Consider the following 24,396-nt stretch of genomic DNA (forward strand, 5'->3'; position numbering starts at 1 on the left):
GTAAGAAAAATATTTTTTTAAATATTTTTAAGATACTGGCGAGCCTTTATTTTTTTCATTTATTTATATGCAGTGCTGAGAATTAAATCCAGTGCCTCACACATGCTAGGCAAGCGCTCTACCACTGAGCCACAACCCAGCTCTGAAAGAAAAACATTTTTTTTTACATTTTTATTGGTACATTGTAGTTGTACATAATAGTGGGATTTATTGTTTCATGTTTGTGCATGCATATAGCATAACAATATAATTTGGCCAGTATCACTCCCTAACACTTCCCACCTCCATCTCAACCAACTGCTCCTTGGTCCCTTTCCCCTACTGATCTTCCTTTGATTTTCATGAGATCCAACCCCCACAACCACCTTTTTTTTTTTCCTTTTCCTCTTTAGCTTCAGCATATGTGAGAAAATATGTGACCCTTGACCTTCTGTTTGACTTATTTCACTTAACATAATGAGTTACATTCATTTTCCTGAAAATGATACAATTTCATTGTATATATATCATACCATGTGTATATACAAGCTGTATTCCCAGTCTTTTTTATATTTTACTCTGAGATAGGGTCTTACTGACTTGCTAAGCATCTTGATAAACTGCTAAGGCTGGCCTCAAACTTGTTCCTCCTGCTTCAGCCTTCCAGATCCCTAGAATTATTGTCATGCACTAGCATGCCCAGCTTACTTTAGTTCTTTTTTACTATTTTTAATGTATTTTTTGTTTGGGTACTGGGAATTAGACTGGTGTGAGCCACATCTCCAGTCATATTATGAAGGAAAATTTTTTTAATATTTATTTTTTAGTTGCAGTTGGACACAATACCTTTATTTTTCTTAAATATTTATTTTTTAGTTGTAGTTGGACACAATACCTTTATTTTTATTTATTTATTTTTATGTGGTGCTGAGGATCAAACCCAGGGCCTCACACATGCTAGGCAAGTGCTCCACCACTGTGCTACAACCCCAGCCCCATAAGGTATTCTTTTATTGCTACCCTTTGCTGCCCTGCTTTAAGAAGTTGCAATTTCAAAATACCATTTATTAAGGGTATTAAGTTAGTAAGGTTTTTACTTTTTCAATTATATTGATAACTAAATATTCATCTTAACATGATTTTGAATAATGTCTGTTAATTTTAATATGTAAAGGGTTATTTACTGAATGTTTTGGGTATGTCTTCTCTAAGAACACTATAATGCAACAGATAGAATTTGTATTTGAGAGGTTAGAATATTGTGTTCCATGTTATTCATACATCCTTTCTCTTCCTTTCCATACAAAGCATTGTTTGGAATTTTAAAACAGCTTATTTGTTTTCTTCTTTAGAGAGTGATACTTGTCTTGGCATGGAACCAAGTAAAAAAAGCCAACATACGGAAGAGCCTCAGGAAAGCAGGCCCAGCTGTAATCAGATGGATGGACAGGCAAATTCCCCAAGCCTTCCAGTAACTGCAGGAAAGGACCACACGGAGCCGCTCTGCAGCACTGAAGCCACGCTGGAGCTCCACACCCAGCCCTCTGAGACAGCCTGGAGCAGGTCAGAGCCAGACTCTTCCGAGAATGCCTGTGAGAATGACAGACGCTTGCAGGCTGCTGCCACAGAGGACCGACCAGATGTGGCTAAAACAGGGGGCATTGCTGAAGACCCTCAGGTGTTACCTTCTGGTGAGTCAGTGAGAGAACCATTGATCTTATCAGGCTGTGACCATATATCATGTCCTGTGTTGAATTCCAAGGGAAAATATTCACAGACACGAAGGAAAGAACTCCAGTTGCCCCTTCAGGATGTTTCTGAGGCGGTGCCAGAGGACCAGCCTGAGAACAATGAATTAAATGAGCTGCAGCAACCTGATCTCACAGACAGTGATGGAAAATTGCCACAGGGCCAGACTGACTCTGAGGGCTCAGAGAATGTACTTTGTGAAAATAATAAAATATCTGACTTAAGTACATTGCTTCCAGAAGTGTATATGGCCCCTGAGGAAAAGGGAGATAAGGAAGACCAAGTCACTAAGGAAACAGAAGACTATTTGAACAGCCTTTTGGAAGGATGCTTAAAAGATACTGAAAATCCTCTTTCCTATGAAGACAGCCAAGACGAGGACTCTGATCTCCTTCAGGATCTTTCTCCTGAGGAAGCATCCTACAGTCTACAGGAGAATCTGCCTTCTGATGATAGCTGTCTTTCTCTTGATGATCTTGCCAGAAGGATAGAGATTGCAGAGGTAAATTAGAGATAAAGTAAAATGAAATTTTAAAAGCTGATACATGTACAAAATATTGCTTTTTTTTTTTTTAAGTTTTCAAACATGGTTTGAAACATGAGGGAAAATTTTTAGTTAATGAGCTTTTTATCGTTACTATCTTTTTTTTAGTTGTTGATGGACCTTTATTTATTTATTTAAATGTGATGCTGAAAATTGAACCCAGTGCCTCACCATGCTAGGCAAGCGCTCTACCATTGAGCCACAACCCCAGCCCTTGTTACTATCTTTATTTTTTGTATGTATTGAATAAAATAACTTGTAATCATTATGTTTATATTTTAAGAAGTTATATTGCATGTCTCCAGATACAATGAGTATTATTATGAACATGATTTTTTAAATAGTCTTATTGTTTTTATTTGGCATACCCAGGAATTATGATGAAGACAAATAGTCACATTCTTTAAGGAAATCTTATGTTTCTTCTTATATTTCTATAAGGTTACATATAGTATGTACTCTTACATATAGTTTCTTCCTCTTGTTAATATATTTTTAGAATTCTGTAAAACAGTATAACAGGATGAAGGAAGCATTTTAAAATATAATGAGACTGGCAGGTAGTAGATAAATTTTTAAGCTATTAAGTTGCAGGGAGGGGGAAAAAAAAGGTCAAGGAAAGGTGACCATTCTCTTTTGTTTGATAGTACAATAAAGAAGTTCAGAAAAAGGAAAGATAAAAGCCATACCAAAACTCTCACCCCCTCACCAAGGCTGCTGTGATGGGAATAGTGGAATCATTTTGCCTTGGTTCCAAAACGGATTCTACCATTTCACCAGTCTCCTAAAGTTGCTTTTTTCCTCTCTAAACCTGCTTGCTTTTCTGAAAATTAGGATTCAAGCAGACTTTCTTTTTCTTAACCCTAATTTTTTCTCAAATTGGCTTTATGTTCCATTTATACCCGTTATATTTTAATTTAGCATTATCATTGAAAAAATGACCTCAGAGAAAATTTTAAAAGTAGCAAAGCAAAAGTATATAAAAAATATAGAATTCTGTGAAAAGCTTTCTGAGGTAATTTAACTATTATATTACTAGCTTCCTTTGTTGCCATTTTAGTCAATTCTCCAGAGTATGGTTTTTCTTCTTAGTTGTTTTTTTTTTTTTTCCCTTTGACAAAATTAGGTAGATTTTAGTAAAGCACTTGTTCTACTGTTCATTTTTCTGTTTATTTTAACCAGATCACTGGATTGTAATTTATAACTAGTTGTCCACAAACTATGAGTTTTGCTTCTTGATTTTCTCTTAACAAAATTATTTAATATTGCTTAATGTATGCAGAGTTTCTGTTTGTGGTGATGACAATTTTTAGAAATAGTGGTAATGGCTATACAACATTTCAAATTGTATATTTAAAAAGGTTAAAATGGCAATTTTATGTTATTTATTTTTTATTTGTTCATTCGTCAATCATTCATTTCACCACAATTTTAAAAGTCATTTTTAAATAACAGCTCAATAGTGTTTATGATAAAGTGTTTGATACAATATTTATTGTCTTACTTTTTAAAAAAAAAATTTTTAGGGGCTGGGGTTGTGGCTCAGTGGTAGAGCGCTTGCCTAACATGTGTGAGGCCTGGGTTCGATCCTCAGCACCACATATAAATAAACAAAGTTAAAAATCCATTGGCAACTAAAACATATTTTTAAAAAAAATTTTTTTAGTTGTTGATAGACCTTTATTTTATTTATTTACATGTGGTGCTGAGAATTGAACCCATTGCCTCACACATGCTAGGCAAGCACTCTACCACTGAGCCACAACCCCAGTCCCTGTCTTGCTTATTTTTTTTTAAATATTTTTTTGTAGTTGTAGATAGACAGAATGACTTTATTTTAAGTGGTGCTGAGGACTGAACCCAGTGCCTCAGGTAGCCACTGAGCTACAGCCCCAGCCCTGTCTTGCTTATTTTAACTAGATCTTTGGTACAGGGAATTAGCAAATTATTGAGTTACTATTGTATATTAAATGGCATATTCCTTCCTCAAACTCATAAAACAGTGTCTCTTTTCCTCCTAAAATAGCAGCTAGCAGTGGAAGTTATATGTACTTAAGGCTCAAGGTAGTCTTTTCTGGGAAATTAATACCAAATGACCCCTTTTCCTAAAATTCTTTTTTTTTTTTAAAAAAGGGGTACCTTCCTCTATGGACTAAGTCCTCATGTAGAGGGGTGCCCTTTCTTTTTTTTCTTTTTCTAAAGAGAGAGAGGGAGGGAGGGAGGGAGAGAGAGAGAGAGAGAAGAGAGAGAGAATTTCAATATTTATTTTTCAGTTTTCAGCAGACACAACATCTTTGTTTGTATGTGGTGTGAGGATCCATGCTGCACGCATGCCAGGCGAGCGCGCTACCGATTGAGCCACATCCCCAGCCCCCTAAAATTCTAATGCAATATTAAGTTAGGATATTTTAGGGACCCCAAAAGATACATATGATTAGCAACACTAGTTTACTTTCCTATGATAATGCTAAATAGATGGTTAAATATTCGCTTTCTGTCTACTTAATTAATCCCTTCTCTATTTTGAGAGGTATGCTTTAGTAAAATGTAACTGCCAGCATAGGAGGTCTTGAAGTTTCAGAGCTAAAAATCACTAATGCTTACTGTTATCTTAATCCTTAAGGATGAGGGTTTGGGGCTGGGGCTGTAACTCAGTGGCAGAGCATTTGCCTAGCATGTGTGAGGCACTGGGTTTGATCTTTAGTACTGCATTAAAAAAAAATAAAGGCATGCAGTTCATCTACAAATATAATAAATAAATAGATAGATAAACAAACAAGTAAATAGAGTGAGGGTTTGGATTAAAATATCTAGGTCATTGGGGTTTTTTGCTTATCAGTGCAAACTTACAAATTTTTTTATTTTATTGTTTGATGCTGAGGATCAAACCCAAGTTCTCTACCACTGAATTATGCCCTAATTCCTAATTTTTAAAATTAAAAATTAAATACTATTTTTAAAAATTTAAGTACAAACATAACTTTTAATTCAAACACTTTGTTTTGCTTTCAGTAAAATATTATTAAGAGGGCTGGGGTTGTGGCTCAGTGGTAGAGCACTTGCCTAGCATGTGTGAGGCACTGGGTTCGATTCTCAGCACCACATAAAAATAAAATAATAAAATAAAGATATGGTGCCCACCTATAACTAAAAAATAAGCATTAAAAATTTATTAAGAGCTCTCTATCTAATGCTGAAGATGCAGTGAGGGATCAGATACAGTTCTTAGCCTTCTGGATTATCTTTAGGCTATCACACTTGGCTAGTTTTACTACAGTTGTTTCTGAAATATTGTGTATGCTTCCCTCCTTTTGTGAGCATAGTTTCTTAATAACTAAACACTGGAATAGTAATTTTCATGCCCTTGGGAGCCACTAAGGCACCTAAGCTTACTCATCTCCACATATTGCTATTTGTTTTTTCAGTCCTCTACTCTGTTTCCCAATCTCCCAATCATTTCTCCCCCATCAGTGATTCTGCACCTCACTGGCTACAAACTTTTCCTACCTCTGTGTTTTGGGTAGACTACACTGGTATGTTCTTTCTTTGCTAGTTTTCTCCTTTTTTCTTGTCCCTTGTTTTTCTGCGTTGCTCAGCTTTGGCTAAACTTGGTTTTGATAACCACTGCCAGCCCAGTGGAAGCGCTTGTTTTGTTGTATTGTTTTAAACTATTAGATTCATCATGTAAAAATAAAATAAATTTCACAAAAGTTTGTGGAGAACTAAAAACATCTCTGCTATTTTATTTTTGTGGGGTTTTTTTTTTTTTTTTTTTTTTATGTATGTGTGTGTGTTGCTAAGGATCTGACCCCATAGTTTCACACATGCTAGGGAAGTGCTCTACCACTGAGCTACTCTATTACTTTAATTTATTAATATAGTGAAATGCATAGATGAAACATTTCTAGGGTTGGTAAATATATCTCAAACTCAAATAATTTTGCTTAATGATAGCTTAATATCTGATGTATTGCTTATCTTTCTTGTGTAAAAAAGAAAAAACATGACACCTATCATCAATAGTGTAGTCTCCACTGTTATAAAAAAGCACCATGGCCAGGGTTGTAGCTCAGTGGTAGAGCGCTTGCCTAGCATGCCTGAGGCACTGGGTTCAATCCCTGGCACCACATAAATATAAACAAATAAATATAAATAAAATAAATATAAATAAATAAATGAATATAAATTAAAAATAAATATAAATAAAATAAAATAAAGGTATTATGTCCATCTACAACTAAAAAGATTAAAAAAAAAAAAACACCAAAAATGCCAATGTAGTGGCACATATCTGTAATCCCAGCAACTTGGGAGACTGAGACAGGAGGATCATAAGTTCAAAGCCAGCCACAGCAACTTAGTAAGGCCCGAAGCAACTTTGCAAGACCCTGTCTCAAAAAAAAGTGTGTGTGTGGGGGGGGGGGCGGGGGGCGCTGGGACGTGGCTCAGTGGTTAAGCACCCCTGGGTTCAATCCCTGGTCCCCCCAACAAAAAAACATCAAAAGCATTTATCCTCATTTCATAGGAGTGTTTGTGTGTGTGTGTCTGTGTGTTGATAGTGATTAAACCCAAAGTCATTCTACCACTAAGCTACATGCCCAGCCTTTTTATTTTTTATTTTGAAATAGGGTCCTGCTACATTGCTAAGGCTGACCTCAAACTTGCAATCCTCCTGCTTCAGCCCCCTGAGTGGTTGTGATGTGATTATAAGCATGTGCCTCCACACCCAGCTTCATTTTATAGATTTTTAAGAAAAAAAATTATCATTTATGCAGAATTAGATAGCAAATTAGAGAGTTATTCATAAGGTCAGGCATGGAGAAGAGTTTGCAACCAACATAGGGCAACATAGTGAGACCCTGTCTCAAAACAAAAATTGGGAGAAACTTCTTTCATTCAGTAATATTGTGAGCAAATTTTACACGAGTCTTATAACATTACAAATGCAGTAATTAAAAATACAGGTAAGGATATTGCACAGATGAAGCCTATAATCTAACAGTTGTCTGATTCTAAGTGTGTTGTCTTTCTGCATTTAGTATCTTGAGGTTTTGACAGAAGATGAAATTTTATTGTGATATTCATGATATACTGACATGATTTTTTAAAAGATATTTTTAGGTGTAGGTGGACACAATACCTTTATTTTATTTATTTATATTTGGTGCTGAGGATTGAACCCAGTGCCTCATGCATGTTAGGCAAACACTCTACCACTGAGCCACAACCCAGCCCCTGACAAGATTATTTTAATGTCAGAACCCAAGACCCCTTTGCCTAGAAACTGATAATGCAAATAAATCATTGATTTGAGTGGTTCTGGAACTTGGAAGGATCTTCTCTCTGAACTCTGCAGCTTTTCCATCCTTTAGCATGAGAATTACAGGGAGTGGCTAGCATCAAAATTTGAAACTATGTATTTCAGTAATAGAGTGCTCACCTATCATGTGTGAGGCCCTGGGTTTAATTCCCAGCACCAAAAAAATAAAAGAGGGAGGAAAAAATTTGATAGCAGAAATATGCTATGCAAATTCAAAGAAGCATGATGACCCAGCCCCATACTGCTAATAAAAGCCTACTCAGCTTTCCTGTCTTTTTGTAGATTGTTACATATGTGAGGGTAAGGGAGTTTTTTGTTTTTCTAAGTAAGTAACACGTAAATTGAATATTGAATTTTTAAAATAATTTTTAAATTTATTTTAATTAGGTATATATGACAGCAGAATGCATGTTGATTCATTGTACACAACTGCAGCACAACTTTTCATTTCTCTGGTTGTACACTATGTAGCATCATACCATATATGCAGTTATACATGTACATAGGGTAATGATATTCATCTCATTTCACCATTTTTCCTGCCCCCATGTCCCCTTCCCCACTCCTCCCTCCCCTTTGCCCAAAGCTCTTCCATTTTTCCCATGCCCCGCCCCCATTATGGATCAACATCCACTTATCAGAGAGAGCATTCGGCCTCTGGTTTTTTTGGGATTGGCTGACTTCGCTTTGCATGATATTTTCCAACTCCATCCATTTACCTGCATTTTCCATGATTTTATTCTCTTTTTATAACTATTATTATTATTTTTTAGTTGAGATCTCTATTACTCAGGCTGGCCTCAAACTCCTAGGCTCAAGTGATCCTCCTGCCTCAGTTTCCATAGTAGCTGGGACTTCAGGATCAGCCTGTCTTTAAAACATTGAAAATAAACCGGTGTGTTCAAGATACCTGTATGTAGTCCCAGCTACCCTTGTGGCTGAGGCAGAAGGATCACCTGAGTTCACAAGTTCAAGGCCAACCTGGGCAGCATAGAGAGACTCTATCTCAGAAAAAGAAACAAAAATAAAGAAATAACAAAAATGAAAAATAGTATATAATTCAGAAAATCCCTATGTGAACAGATATGATATGTCATATGGAAATAAAACTATTCATTTTTCTTTACTAACACATATGTATATAATCTACTTGTAGAGATGACATGTGTTTATATTAAATGATTCAGATCTAAATGATTTTTCTTGAATGATCCTGTTATTTCTAAAAGCTGGTGGAGGAACCACATTGCTAATGCTTAGGACTTTAAGAAATCTATTAATCTGGGAGAGGGCAGCTCATGTTCCTTACTCTCTGTCTAGATTAATAGCATTTAGTTAGATGTCTGAAGGGTCTATTTTTCTTAAGCGCAACAAAATCTAGAGGAGGAAGTAACTTGGCACTGTCTAGTGGGGGAGAGAAATGACAGCACAAAATTGTGGTTGGGTTTGTCTTCAGCAAAGCTATCCAATTAAAGTGGCTTCTGTGAACTCCTCATCCCTGATGCCTTTTACTTGAGGTAGCTGTCTCTTGCCTAGATCACTGAGATCAGGGAAACTACTTAAGATTAGCTGCTCTAAGATTCTCTCACCAAGTTAAGATAGCTAACAGTAAGCCATAGGGCTTTATGAAATTGTATAGGTAACTGTTTCATGGGTCTTAGAGAAAAGAAAAGAAAAGCTTTAAAACAGTGATCCTGGTGGTTCTGCCCAGAGTAGCTCTTTCAAAGGCAGCAGGGTAAGTCCAGCTTCCTTACAATAGCAGAAAAAGGGTTTATGGAGCATGGTTGACCCAGGGTTTATGTAGGTATCTAATGAGCCCCCAGGGGAAGACCCCCCAGAGATTGCCCATTCTTATTTTATGCCAGATGGTGTCATCTTTCCCTTTCAATTTTTATCTTACTCTTTAAGTGTTCTAATTAGTTAATGTATGTCTTAATTGTCAGGTTTCTTGAACCCAGCTCCTTTTCCATTTTAATTACTTTTTAAAATTTATATCTTCTTCCTGAATTTTTTCAATGGCTACTTAACATTTTGCCCCATCCTTCATTTCACCTCTCCAACTCAAATGGTTTTACGTTTTAACTGTATAAACCTGGGGTCCCAAACTAATACCCAAGGGCCCAGCTAGGTAATAGAGGTAAATGAAATGACTTAAATGTAGAGTAACAGGGAGGGTTCCGTGCCTTGTCTAGAAAGATTCACTTTTGAAGTTGAAGCACTCTATAATTAAATTAAATACATCCAAGGGTCTCAATCTGACACATAAGCCTGTTTAAACTCCTGTTCTAAGCCAGTTTTTACATTGTCAGTCCCTTCCCATGGCTCCCGGTAGTTTCAGGCTGTGCTTCTTGACTTGACATTCAGGACTCTTGATAATCTGGTCCACTCTACCTGTCCAACTCCATCTGCTACTGAGCCTAGGTCTCAGCCTATGTTGCAGTCACTTGTCTCCTCTCTGCTCTCCACATACACTTTGCACATGGCTGCCCCTGCTTCTTCCAGGTTATGTCATTCTTCCCTGGAACGGTGAACCTCCTTCCCACATCTGATTCTTTCCAGCCCTTAACGTCTATTCGTGCCTTTTTAGTGTGCAAAGTGCCAAGCATAGTACCTGGCTCCTGGTGACTTCTCAGTAAGTGCTAGCTGCTGCCATGTTCCTTGGTCACTGAAGTTCATAATGTTTGACCTTTGGAACTATTTATCTGGACTTCTTTTTTTTTAATGTTTATTTTTTAGTTTTAGGTGGACACAATATCCTTATTTTATTTTTATTTGGTGCTGAGGATCGAACCCAGCACCTCACGCATGCCAGGCGAGCGCGCTACCACTGGAGCCACATCCCAAGCCCTTTATCTGAATTTCTACTGAGGGAAGGGGCATACTTCCCCTAAAGTTTTGTCCCCAATGTAATCTTCCCTTGTTATTATAGGAAGACACTTATTGTCTTCTGCACCAAATTGCAGACTCCTTAAGGGTAAGGGTGCTGCTGGATACATCTTATATCGCTATAAAACCAACATAGACCATTGTTAATAACAACCACTGTATCCAATAAGGCTTTTTTTCCCCCCAAGTTCACTTACAACAATAAATAACCTTTGAAAATAGATTGTTTTGATAATTTTCAAGGAAAACCTACATTTTTCAAAGAAGTATGTTAGATACTGTCCTTATGTAAATTCTTCATCTGAGTATTCATTTACTCTTTGGCATGTTTATTGAGCACCTACTATGTAATAAAAACTGGAGAGAGAGTAGTGAATACAGATCAAGTCCCTACTCTCATGAAACTTATTTTCTAGAGGGAGAGACACATGATAAACAAGTTCACATAAAAATAAAGTAGTTTCAAATACTGGCAAGGACTGTCAAGTAATTTCACAAGGTGAGGGGATATAAAGTAACTTAACTGATAGTTTTTGTTTTGTTTTTTAATTTTTAATATTTTTTTTAGTTGTAGATTGACACAATAACTTTATTTTATTTGTTTATGTGGTTCTGAGTATCGAACCCAGTGCCTCTCACATGTGAGGCAAGCACTATACCACTGAGCTACAATCCCAGACCCATTAACTGGTAGTTTTTTAAACAGCTTTATGGAAGTTAAAAAGTGGGTGGTAGCTGACATTCTTACCATTTATTTTCCTATCTTAATATTTATTAAATTTTCCCTTTAAGCAAGCAAAACAAATTATAAAAATATGAAGTAATGCCTAATCTAGAAATTTACTTTATGAAACTCCTTATTTTAAACAAAAAACTCTTTCCTTCTTACCATAATCTTTCCAAATCCCACACTGATTCACTTCATCATAATTTGTCTTTTTCCTATTTTGCACTTTCTCCTTATTGCAGTGCTCTAAAATTTAAGGTTGTGGGTTTGACCACCTGCTCTTTCTGAAGATGGTTTTTCTTTCATGTAGCTGGCACCCCTGGGTCCAGCTGTCACTACTTCTTTTAATTTGCTGTAGTAATGGCCATGACATTAATCTCTTTCCACGAAAGGTTTTCTATCTAATCACCCATTTCCCCATGTCTCTAGATTGGCAAGTTTAGCCATATGTTTAAATATCTCCTTTTTTTAAAAAAAGGGGTGTGTGTGTGTGTGTGTGTGTGTGTTTAAGAGAGAGAGAGAGATACCAGGGGTAGAACCCACGGCCTCATGTTTGCAAGGCAAACACTCTACCACTGAGCTACAATCCCTATCCCCTAATTTAAGTATCTGAAATGGGGAAATATATAAGATTAGAATTTCTGGCAAAGATATGAACTCATTAGTTTTTTTTTTGAAAGTTCTGCTCATCCCACTTTAATTGTATCAAAAGATATGACACGCAGCCGGGGCTATAGCTCAGCAGTAGAGTGCTTGTCTCATACATGCGAGGCACTGAGTTCGATCCTCAGCACCACATAAAAATAAAAGATTAAAAAAAAAAAAAGATGAAGAGGGGCTGGGATTGTGGCTCAGCGGTAGAGCTCTTGCCTAGCAGGGGCAGGGCCCGGGTTCGATCCTCAGCACCACATAAAAATAAAGGCGTTGTGTTGTGTCCATCTACACCTAAAAATTAAATACTTTTTTTAAAAAAGAAGAAAACGAGTAAATCTTTTTTTAAGAAAAAGATATGGCACAAAGCAAAATTTTCGTAGTCTTAGAAAATGAGATCTTTTCACATTGGGGAAATGGCAAGTGATTTAATCCTGAATTTATATTCAAACTCTGCTGGTTACTGGGCAATGCAAGCTTAAGCAAGTTACTTAAGCTCTTTTAAGTTTGGTGTCTTCATCTGTATAATGGGTCTGATAATGCCTATAAAAGAGAGTTGTGAAGATTGAACGTGGTATGTTATCTAAAGACACAGGATACACTATAGTTCTCACTGTGGTACCTAAAACTAAATGAGCAAGCAGAGACAATCACAGGTGTTTGTTTGTTTGTGGTGCTGCTGGGGATAGAACCAGGCCTTTTTCCTTGCTAGGCAAGCTCTCTACCAGGGACCTACACTCCAAGTTCATCACTTGTTTTTTTAGGGAAGAAAGCTAGATGTAAATTTGAAAGTGCTTCTGCAGAAAAATCATTGGCATTTAAGATATTTATAATATACTAATACCATTTATGAATGTTGTCAGTTTAGTTGGAAGCATATGTTTTTGCTCAAAATTTACCAGCCTGGAGGTTCTGGATTAAGTTAAGCCTATATCATTAAAATAATACTTGATATCTGTTTTCTCCTTTAATCTCATGAGCAATGTGTTTACTCTAACAGCAGTCCATTCTGAATGTTTTCCTTATCCTATTAGGAATTACTGTTCCAGTAGAGTTGCAAAATAATTTTGTTTTTATAACCAGTTCATTCTGAAAATGCTGCTTAAGGTGGTCATTGATTATTGAGGGCAAGTTTATTTGCAAATATGGAGGACTCAGCCAAATGGATTTTTTAAAGCTCTGCATTTATTCATAAAGTTCCACCAGTAACAATTACATTAATTATGGCACAGACATCCTTTTTGTTCTCAATAGAAGGGTTTAGCATATTTTGTTTGGGTAGGAAACAGTTTGCTAATTGAAATGAGAAATTAAATTTAGTTTTAAAGCTGTTTTTGAGCTTTTTAAGATTCTTCATCTGTCTCAGCATGCATAAAGTGGTAGGTTCAATCCCCAGCCCTACAAAAATCAATCTATTTTATCTTTTAATATTGACATTATGGTAACAACAGCAAAAGAAAACAAAATATTTTTTAAATTTTATTTTGAGACAAGTTTTCATTAAGTTGCCCAGGCTGTCCTCAAATTTGCAATGCTCCTGCCTCAGCCTCCTGAATAGGTGGGATTATAGGCATGTACCACCAAGCCTGGTTTAAAATTTTTTTTTCAGGAATAATTTGGAGGAGACACATTGCAGTGCGTCCTAAATCAATATTTTATTTTCTTTAGAAAACCTTGGCATACTTTAGTGACACCGTAAGCCAAGACCATGACCTTGTTTGGGCTTACTTGCCCTTTGACCATGGAAATAAGGCAGCCCACCAAAGTAGTTTCTTGCTCTGTCCCAATGGAACAAATAGGAGTTGTGTGTGATGGTAGGTCTAAGACCTCTGTCCTAGGCTCTTGCAAAAATGAAAAAGGACAAATCCTGTCATACCTCCTGATTTTTCTAAGAGTTTCCAGGTTGGTGGACACCTTTTTGCCTCAAGTTGGTCCCATCCTTCTTTGTTCTTCATCTATAAGACCAGAAAACAGTTAGAGGGAAAAAACACCCCTAGAGAATATCCCTGAAAAGAGCACCCTTCTTCACTTAGGACAGCTGGGACAGGCCCTCCTGAAACAAAAGATTTTTATAGGATTTTTTAAAAAAGAAAATATGTGGTTAGATTTTTAACGAAGAATCAACGGATGACGGGAAGGACAAGTCAAAACAAAATGTTGATTCATCCCACACAACTCACAACTGTAATTTCTCATACTCTGCCTCTTTCCTCTTTAAAAAAAAGTTGCCCAAGTTCATTGCTGCCCATATAGTGAATAAGGTGGGATAGCCTGATCAGGCTTCCAGAGCAAAACACCCCACAAGTTGAGCAGAGCTAAGGTAGGGACTGAGCAGCTGCTGCATCAGGCCAGCTCTGGGTCCAGGTGGCACATTCTGTGCTTTTCCAGAGGACTTTAAGAGCTTTTCTTAGTCTGTCAATATCCATTTATTCATACTTACAATATTGTTTTACTTATGGTTTGTGCTTATTTCTTGCTTTTATGGATTCAAAATTCATATCAGAAAGATACAATTAACAGTAATACCACACCTTAGAACTATTTTTAATCTGAAAAAAAATTTTTTTTTCAAAGTTAAAAGAGCACCTTAAAAGCTCCCAGAATGGAGGGAATGGTCAAGCCCTTGCTTAGCATGGATGAAGCCCTGGATTCAGTCCCGAGCACTACTCAAAACAAAAACCTGTTCTGTTGCCTGGTTCAGTAGTAGGTGATTGTAGTTCTAGCCACACAAGAAATTGAGGCAGGAGGATCACTTGAGCCCAGAAATTGAAGATTAGCTCAGGTAACATAGCCAAGACCCCTATTTCAAAAGCACAACAAACAAATTCCATCAATATATACAACTATAATGCATCAATTTAAAAATGTGAAGGGAAAAAAAAGCACAACAAAACAAAAACTCCCACAGTAGGTAAATTCACTTTTGGTAAATGTACATATTTATTTTATGGGAAAGTAGGTATTAAATGACTCTGTGAGTCCCCTCTACCTTTTTTTTTTTTTTCCATACTGGGGATTCAACCCAGGGGCTCTTTACCACTGAATTACATGCCCAGTCCTTTTAATTTTTTTTTTTTTTGCGACAGGGCCTTGCTAAGTTGCCAAGGCTGGCCTTAAATGTGGGATTCTCCTGCCTTTGTTTCCCAAGTTGCTGGCATTATGGATATGTACCACCATGCCCAACTTCAATGATGCATCTTTAGTACCAATGTATTAATTTAAATTAATTTCTATTTTCCATCCCTTGCTCTTTAGAAAGATTCCTCTTCAGAATTTCTTCCCTCTGTTTCAGCACGATGCTTATAAAACAATTTTTCTTTGTTTATGAAGCTCTTTTTTTTTCTAAAGAGAGAGAGAGAATTTTTTAATATTTATTTTTTTTTTAGTTTTCGGTGGACACAACATCTTTCTTTGTATGTGGTGCTGAGGATCGAACCCGGGCCGCACGCATGCCAGGCGAGCCGCTTGAGCCACATCCCCAGCCCTGAAGGAGCTCTTTAATATTGTTTCTTTGTAAAGAAAGATTGGAGACTTTGTGTGTGTCAGGGGGAGGGAGATGGAACCCCAGGCCTTTCACATGCTAGAGCTAGCTACATCCTCAGCCCTATAAAGAAAGATTTTAAAGACTATTCCTAATGTCACTAAAGTATTTTAGGTTTCTCAGAACCAAGACAAATGAAATATATATCTCCTATAAAAAGAATAAATTGCTGAAAGATTTTTTTTGACATTATGGTTTCCATAGATCCATGTTCAGAAAAGCCTGTAGAAGACTATCTGGAGTTATTTACCCCTAAAAGCCCTGAGTTATAAAAAGACCTAATACAATCATTAACGTTTATGCATAGCACATTATCAGAGATTGCTGGCTAGAGCTGGAAATCATATTAAGTGTTTTATGGCATTGATCAGATAAATGACATGACAGGCAGTCCTCAGCTTACAGTGATCTGATACCAGCAAGTTGCTGACATCCACAGTTTTAGGCCCACAATGGCCACCTATGTCATCACCTGTAGCTCAGAACAAGCAGGTAACTCACAAGTCAACTTCTGTGGATGAGTCTGCTGCCTAGGAGTCCATGTGAAGGCCTTCTGCCTCCCAGCCTGGCCTTTCCTACTGATCTTCTTCTCTCTCACTGCATCTTGGAGTTTTTAGTTCCTAAATGGCAAGGGTTTTTGTTTTTGTTTTTAAATAAGAAATAGAACATAAGCAGGAGAGAGGTAGCCCAAGTGAAAACTAGAAGGCAACATAGAAAAGGGTAGTGGTGGGGACCTGAAGATGTGTTGGGATACTTTTCCCATGAAGGGACAAATTGTAAATATTTTAGACTTAATGGTCTGATGTAACTACCTTTCTGCCATTATATCCCCAGAACAGCCATGGGCAATATGTAGATGAGGGGCTGGGCTGGATTCCAGTTAAATTTATTTATAAAAATACACAAAGATTCTCTGGCCTGCTGGCTATAGTTTGCCAACCTCTGTATATAAAATAATATATCCATGGTAGATTGGCTCTGAGGGAAGTTCTAGAGATGTCCCTAATATGTTTTGAATATAGAGCTTTATTTTAGTAAATGGATACTTTCTCAGAGGAATTGAAGATAAATCTCATTTGATGTTAAAAGCTTGGTGTTGGATACTTTCTAAGTCTCATGTGTTTATTTCTTAAAAATTACTGATGAATGAAAAGAGCTGTGATGGGAGTTTAAGCATCCAGTATAAAGCAAAACCAGCATTAAGCAACCAGGGCTGTAAGTGATCATGTACAGATAACTTAAGGGGAAGTTAAACTACAAAGCAAGGTAGTTAATGGAGTTCTTGAGGTCTCCTGCTGGTTCCTGGAGTCAGTTCCAGGTCAGGAAGAGGAGTCAGGGGTTTGGACTTATGTGTTTGTCAGCTGCCTGCATGGAATTGAAAATTTTTTTCTGTTATATGTTGATTATGATTTTTCCCATAAGAATTGGATATACCTGAATAAAAATTCAAATATCTGTTGAATTGAATTAGCCTTTTTACAACATGTAAAATATTGTTGACATATCCCACCTTAATATAACAAATCATTCTTTGATCTCTGGCAGGTTGTTCCTGCTGAAGGGTTGGTCTCTATATTAAAGAAAAGGAATGATACTGTAGGAGATCATCCTGCCCAAATGCAGCAGAAATCATCTAAGAGAAGAGTGAGATTCCAAGAAATAGATGATAACTTGGATCCAGGTAAACTGCTGAGCCCTTTTCTTTTTAATATTTTTAGTTGTAGATAGACATAATACTTTTATTTTGTTTACTTATATGTGGTGCTAAGGATCAAACCCAATGCCTCACATGTGCTAGGCAAGCACTCTACCACTGCTACACCCCTAGCCCTTGCTGAGCACTTTTCTAATGCTGTTAACAGTCAGTGTTTGCTGGAAGAATCAATTACTATATGATGTGATGTTTGCTGACAGAATAGGTAAAAGAATATATGAACTTAGTTGCTTTATCTGCTAAGAAGGAAAAATATAAAATATACATTCAAACCATCATCATAAATTATTTAGAAGCATTTTGCTCAAATGAGTGAGCAAGTTAAGAAGTTCAATTCATGGTTTCCCTGTTCCATAGATAATCCACCATGTTGAGACTTCATTTCAATTTCTTTCTTTAGCATTTTTTTTTTTACAAAACAAGTTTGCCAATTAATATTCAATAGCCAATTAATATTCCTCCTTAATTGTGAAAAATATTTATGAATCACGAGTATGTTCTTTTCAGCAATTCCTTCTTCACTTTGTGGAAAATAGTGTCTCCCAAGAGCAACAATTTAACACTGTTACTATGGTTTGATTTTTTTCCCTCCTGGGCTTATGCTTAAGGTGGTTGCCCTAGCAAACAGTGCTATCTTTTGAGGTTTCAAATAGGCTTACCTGAAACACTGATAAATAAGAGTGGAAAAATGGCCAAGAACCTTTAAACTCTTAACAACTATAAAGCTTGTAGGGGCCTTGAAATAATTTTTTCTAACCCCTCACTTGCACCTTGCTTTTCACTGTCAAGATCTTCTCCATGTAAAGTGCTTGGTTCTGTTTGTGCTAATTTATACTAAATCTGCTTAGTAGGAGGAACCTGGATTTGTAGATCTCAGTTCCTATTTCACTTACTAGCCAGACCAAGTCATTTAACTTTGGGAGACTCAGATTCATCATCTTTTTTTTTTTTTTTTTTTTTTTTCTGTGCCATTTTTTTTTTTTTTAATTTTTTATTGTGGGTTGTTCAAAACATTACAAATTTCTTGACATATCATATTCCACACTTTGATTCAAGTGGGTTATGAACTCCCACCTTTACCCCATACCCAGATTGCAGAATCACATCAGTTACACATCCATTGTCTTTAAAGATAAAAAAAATAGCATTTTGCATCTCTGCCTTTATGAGAACCGAAAAACATCTGACAATGAATATGAAGTCATTTTGACAGTTATGAAAGTTTTTTGTAAATGTTTGATGCTGGTAATGATTTATTCCAAAGCTGTGTAGCTTACATAGTGCTTAGGAATAAGCCTCACCTTCTGCCAAAGCTTCCTGAATGGAAGTTATTCTGCTGAATCAGTTCTTCCACTAAATCATCTCTATTCACTAGAAATATAATGTGAGACTCATGTGATTTTAAATTTTATAATAGCTATGTTTAAATAGTAATCAATTGTAGCCAAGCCTGGTGGCACATACCTATAATCCCAGCTACTGGGGAGGCTGAGATAGGAAGATCACAAGTTTAAAGCCAGCCTTAACAACTTAATGAGATCATGTCTCAATATTTAAAATTAAAAGGATTGGAGAGGACAACTCAGTGGTGGAGCATTGCTGGGTTCAATCCCCATTTCCACTGGGGGAAAAAAAAAGTTTATATTTATTTCAACATGTGAGCAATCTGAAAAAATTGGGTTTTCACTTCTTTTTTTTTCACACTGAATTTTCCCAATCTGGTATGCATTTTTTGCACTTGATAGCATATTTGTTCAGACCAGCCACATGTCAAGTTCTCAACAGCCACATGCAGCTCATGACTTTCACATTAGACAGCATGGCTCTAAACTGTTTTAGTACATATAGATAAAACAAACAGAAGAAGTATTTTTAAACATTTAAACTGCTCAGATATTTGTACTGTATATGAATGCAATCATCCTGGTTCCAGGATCCCTGAACAAAATCTGTGGATGTTCAAATCCCTTTCGTAAATGGCATAGTATTTCTATATGACCTATGCTTACCCTCCTGTATACTTTCACTCATCCCTATTACTTATAATATGTAATGCATTGTAAATAGTTGCCATACAGTATTATTTAAGGAATAACGATGAGAAAAAAGTCTGCATACTCAATACAAACTGGTCCCCAACCCCCTGGGATATTTGCCATCTGTGGTTAGTGAATCCACAGATGCAGGACCCACAGATATGGAGGGCTGACTATAAATGATAATGAAGATAAATATGGAAAGATGCATACACATTAAATAAGCGCATGAAAGGGAATTATATTTTAAAAAGAAAGAAAGACAAAGCTCGAACTGACCAAAACTTAAAAAACACAATGTCAATGATATAATTCTACTTTTTAAAAATTTGTATTGAGCTGCAAGTGTTGCTCAGTGGTAGAGCACTTTACTAGTATGCACAAGGCCCTGGGTTCCATTCCCAGCGCTGCCAAGAAAAACTAACAAAAAATGAACTATTTTAAAATGCAAGCTGGACATGATGGCACACACCTGTAATCCCAACAACTTAGGATGCTGAGGCAGGAGGATTGCAAGTTCAAAGCCAGCCTTAGCAATGGTGAGGCACTGAGCAACTCAGACCCTGTCTCTAAATAAAATACGAAATAGGGCTGGGCATGTGGCTCAATGGTTGAGTGCCCCTGAGTTCAATCCTTGGTACAAAAAAAAACAAAATTAAAAATGCAAATCAAAGAACCATATGATTACATAATACTATCTGTATAAAAGTTCTAAAATTAGATATATCTGATTTAGAAAGGTGCATACCATATTTAACAGTGTGTAACTCTGAGAAGGGAAGAGAATAGGATTGTAGGAGAAAAAGGGACAGATCCTTAGACTTAGATACTTTATGTTCAAATTTTTATAAGAAGAATATATTCATATATTACTGTAAAATCTTTCATATAAAGTGTATTTTGTATCGTTTAGATTTTATAAAATTTATTTTTCAAGAAATAATATATGCTAATCTTGAATTCAGACAGTAATGAAGTAAAAAGTATGAGTCCCACAACCGTCTTACCCCTTTCCCTAAGTGCTGCTTGGAATTTCTTATCATTCTTTCAAGTCATATTCTGTGTATATATGTGCATATGTGTGTGTACATGTGTCTATATGAGTTCTATATATCCTGCTAGGTAACTTCTTTTTAAAATTTAACCATGAATCTTTTTTTTAAATATTTTTTTTAGTTGTCAGTAGACCTTTATTTTATTTATTTATTTATATGTGGTGCTAAGAATTAAACCCAGTGCCTCACACATGCTAGGCAAGTGTTCTGCCACTGAGGCACAACCCCAGCCCAATGAATCTTGAATATCTTTCTGTGAAAGAACATTTCCTAAATTTACTTCATTCAGCTTAATAATTGTACAATATTCCATTATATAAATATCTCATAATTAAACTATCCCATGTAACATGATTAACCAAGTTATTTGCATCATTCTGCTAAGCAGATTCTGTTACAGTGAACAAATTTGTACATATGTTGTTACGTATTAGGCTCATCTGTGAGCTAATTCCTAAAAGTGGATTTGTTGGACTAATGTTGAGACCATATATCACAGTTGGCCCAAGATAGTCCTGGTTTTTCCCAGGGGTCTCAGCATTGCATTCAGTTAACCCTGTGTCACTCTTAGACATGTCCAGGCTAGAACATAAATTAGTTCTAAATTTTAATAGATACTGCCACTTTATCTCCCAAAAAAGTTTATATTCGCCTTCATTGTGCTGAAGATTTAAAATTATTTAGTCTTCCCAAAATATTTTTAGTTTTCTTTAATTATAAAGATCATTAGGATTTTTCAACCAAAGAATAGTTATTTTCCCCAATATAGAAAGACCAATGTGGACATTTTTATTAGAAACAAGCCTGCCAAAATTGTTAAGCAAAATAAGAAGAAATTATAACAATTTTTAGAACTTCTCTGTTCCACTAAATAAGAACAAAAATGAGTATGACTAGAATGCAAAGGGGATCCCACCCAGAGACATTTTCATTGTGTTACATAAAATTGACTTTCATTCAAGGTGGTCCCATGACATAAACTTCAAAGACATTGTAATTAAAGCCAAAGTGTATATTCTAAAACAACATCATTACACCATCTGAGGAGTATTGCCATTTTTCTTCTTTTTGATGGAAGTTATATTCATTGTACAAATGAGCTGGTTTTAATTTCAGCATTCACAAGCTCCACAAATATGAATCTTTATAGTAACTAATAGGTAGGCCTTTGTAGGGTTTGTAGATGCACGTGTTTTCTGTCTAAAAGCCCTGGCTCTAGAGTTTTAACTACGAAAAATCCTATTATCTTAATCAGGGGAAAGACAGCAGATGCTAAGATTTCCATTGATGACAATTTAACCTCACTCTCTTCTCATGTTTGCAGATGAAGTTGGAGGTGGCTCTTGTATTTTACTGATCTTGCTGTGCATAGCAACAGTTTTCCTTAGTGTTGGAGGAACTGCGTTATACTGCACTTTTGGCGACATGGAGTCACCTGTTTGTACAGACTTTGCAGACAACATGGACTTCTATTACACCAAATTACTCCAGGGAATGGCAGAACTGAAACACTGGATCTACCTCTCCTAGCAACACTCAAGGGGGACAGTCACATTGGCAGTGAGAATGAAAGATGTGAAACTTTCTAAACAGCTTTTATTTCAGAGTTCTGAAACATTCCCCCTAACCCCCAATGAGGACCCAAGAATACCCAAAACAGCAACTTTAAATGGCAATCCAGAGGACATCTGTTAGAATATCTACATAATGAGGTGTTATTGATGTAACCATCATGGATAAAGAAATGATCTTTGGAGAGGTATCCATCTCTTCACTGCTTCTTAGAGCAATGAGGAACACTGAACAGATTATGCTGGGCAGTCTTGTAACCACACTGTTTCTAGCTCCTGTCAAGCTAATGGTTAAAGGACACCTCTGGTTTAGATTTGTTGGTCTACAGGCATTCCTTCTAGCCATCATGCAATAAGTTTGTTTATAATCAGAGTTCCTTATGGTTCCAATGTCATTTTTTAGTTACCCTTGGGAGCTATGTAATTTAGGCCTTTTGCATTATTTCCAGATTCTGCTATCCATTTGTGAAATGGCTGTGTGTGTGTGTGTGTGCGCGCGCGCACGCATGTATCTCAAGCAGTTCTCATAAGCAAATATCCAACATAGAGTAACAGAGATTATCTTTATTCTTTTAACTTGACTATGATGTGCAGGCACAAATATTTGAAGAAGGCTTAGCTGTAGAATAGATGAATTGTAGAAATGGTGGCCCTGAAATGAGAAACTGTGACAGATCTGTGGCAATTAAATTGATTGAGTAGCCAGAAATTAATCACAGTCCTGAAGGCAAAATTAAAGAGCTCCCCCTGAGTCTCAGGAACAGTTTGATCACGGACTCAGTGCTTCCTCAAGTGGTGAACGCTGAAATCAACATGATTCAGCAAACACATACTGAGTATCTATTATGTTCTGAGAATCTAAAAACCAGAATATGGACATAAATATAAAATCCCTACTACAGATGTCTTAATTCTGGTCATATAAAGTAAGCCAGTCCTTTGGCGAGTGAAATTAAATCACCATATATAATTCAGTATTAACAGATCATGCATTCAGGTGTTTTAATATGCATTCATATCATGGGCTTGATTTAGACTCTATTGTGGGGTCATTAAGTGAAAATTCAATCATACCTTAAATAGGCAAAAGTATGATTTTTATTTAAATCTGTCAGTTAGGTGGCCTAACATTTAGGAAGCCTTGCTTTGACTTTTTATATCGCAGGCAGCATTTAAAAAACAAAAACATGAATTATAGTTTTTTAGCAAGTGATTATTATTTTCTGTTTTTCCTCTTAGGATCATTTGAAAGAAAAAGGGAGAAATTGCTTTCTAGTTGTTACTGGCTGGTACAGTACTTTCCTTTGTGTTTTTGCTTATTTATTTAGATTATATGAATTTAAAGGGCTTTTTATAAGTTGAAAGTGTGTTGCTAAGCATGCATTTGGTTATCCCAATGCTAGATACTTAATTATTATGTACTAGTGTTTTGATTTTTCTATAATTTCACCTCAGTGTGTTTTGGGGCTTGTTTATTTTTAAACTGATGTTTTGTTTTTACTTGTAATACTGTCTGGCTTGTCTTTATCATGTCACTATAAACTGTAATATTTCGAATGGTTATAGATCAAAGATATTTATTTAGAAGTGTACAAGATACTGAAATGTAGATTCCTTATACTTAAGGCTGATTTTATTAGAAGATTATTTTAATGATGTAATATAAATTTTAAGACTTTGTATTCAAATTGTATATAAAATATGTAATCTGTCCACGGTACTATCTTAAGTGGTTCTATAAAAGCCGCTCACAAGATCTACTGTATGGAGCCTCCTTGTCATAGACAAACCTCTTCTGTGCTACCCTCATAATTTCTAGTTGCAGGAATTTGGTGATCCTTATTTTAGCCAATTTTATGTCAAGAGAAGTCAAAATTTCCCTCCTATTTACCTTTTTAGGTCACCATGAGAGTCCTATATAATCTCTGATGTTATGTTTGCAACCTAGGCCACTTTTTTGAAACCTGGGATTTCCTAGGAACCTTCACATTATAATGAAAAAGTTGAGATAATACCTTGTTAGTCAGGGCTCCCAGTCATGTCTTGAGAAACCACGGATATCTTCACCACTTCCCAGAGGTGGTAAGATGAGCTCAGGAGCATATCAATATCTTGACTTAAAATAGGCATGAAATCTCACTTAGAAAAAATTAGGGAAACTTTTAAAAATGTAATAGTAAATTATTGCATGAATTGGAGTAATTCCATCCAGTGATGAAAGGATTGTTATATCATGCGTAAAAAGTTTATCCAGTTTTACTGAAATGTAATTTTTCCTCTCATTTGAAAGTACTGATAACTGTTTGTAACTAATCTTCCTTAAGAACTGTATTTGAGGGTATCACATTGGGCTTGTAATTTAAAATCTACACCAATGAAGTGTCTCAGAGAATTTATTTGAATCCTTGGATGTTCAGGAAAGCTGCTTTAAAGCAAGAAAAGTAATTTCAGGAATTGGTCTGACCCACCGATATTTGGGGAAGTCTAATCACCCCCTAAGTAAAGGTTCCTCTGCTTCTAAAACGCGTCCCCCATCTGCCTGACACAGTAGCTGAAATCCACTCTAAAAATACAGTCTCTCAGATTTGAAAATCAAATCTGGGAGGTTTACTTCATCAAGCTG

General features: G+C 36.2%; 1 protein-coding gene across 2 annotated transcripts in view; it reads left to right on the plus strand.

Annotated features, from left to right (window-relative positions):
- The window catches only part of Cnst (consortin, connexin sorting protein), a 95,630-nt gene extending 71,482 nt beyond the window's left edge, over positions 1–24,148 (plus strand). For both annotated transcript variants that reach the window (XM_027928541.2, XM_071600000.1), the window contains exons 9-11: positions 1,332–2,230; positions 16,943–17,078; positions 21,527–24,148. In XM_027928541.2, coding sequence (XP_027784342.2) covers positions 1,332–2,230; positions 16,943–17,078; positions 21,527–21,732 — 1,241 coding nt within the window. In that variant the 3' untranslated portion in view covers positions 21,733–24,148. The remainder of the gene's footprint in view (positions 1–1,331; positions 2,231–16,942; positions 17,079–21,526) is intronic.
- Positions 24,149–24,396: the final 248 nt, after the last annotated feature.

The sequence above is a fragment of the Marmota flaviventris genome, chromosome 12 (assembly GCF_047511675.1).
Source record: "Marmota flaviventris isolate mMarFla1 chromosome 12, mMarFla1.hap1, whole genome shotgun sequence".
Taxonomy (NCBI): domain Eukaryota; kingdom Metazoa; phylum Chordata; class Mammalia; order Rodentia; family Sciuridae; genus Marmota; species Marmota flaviventris.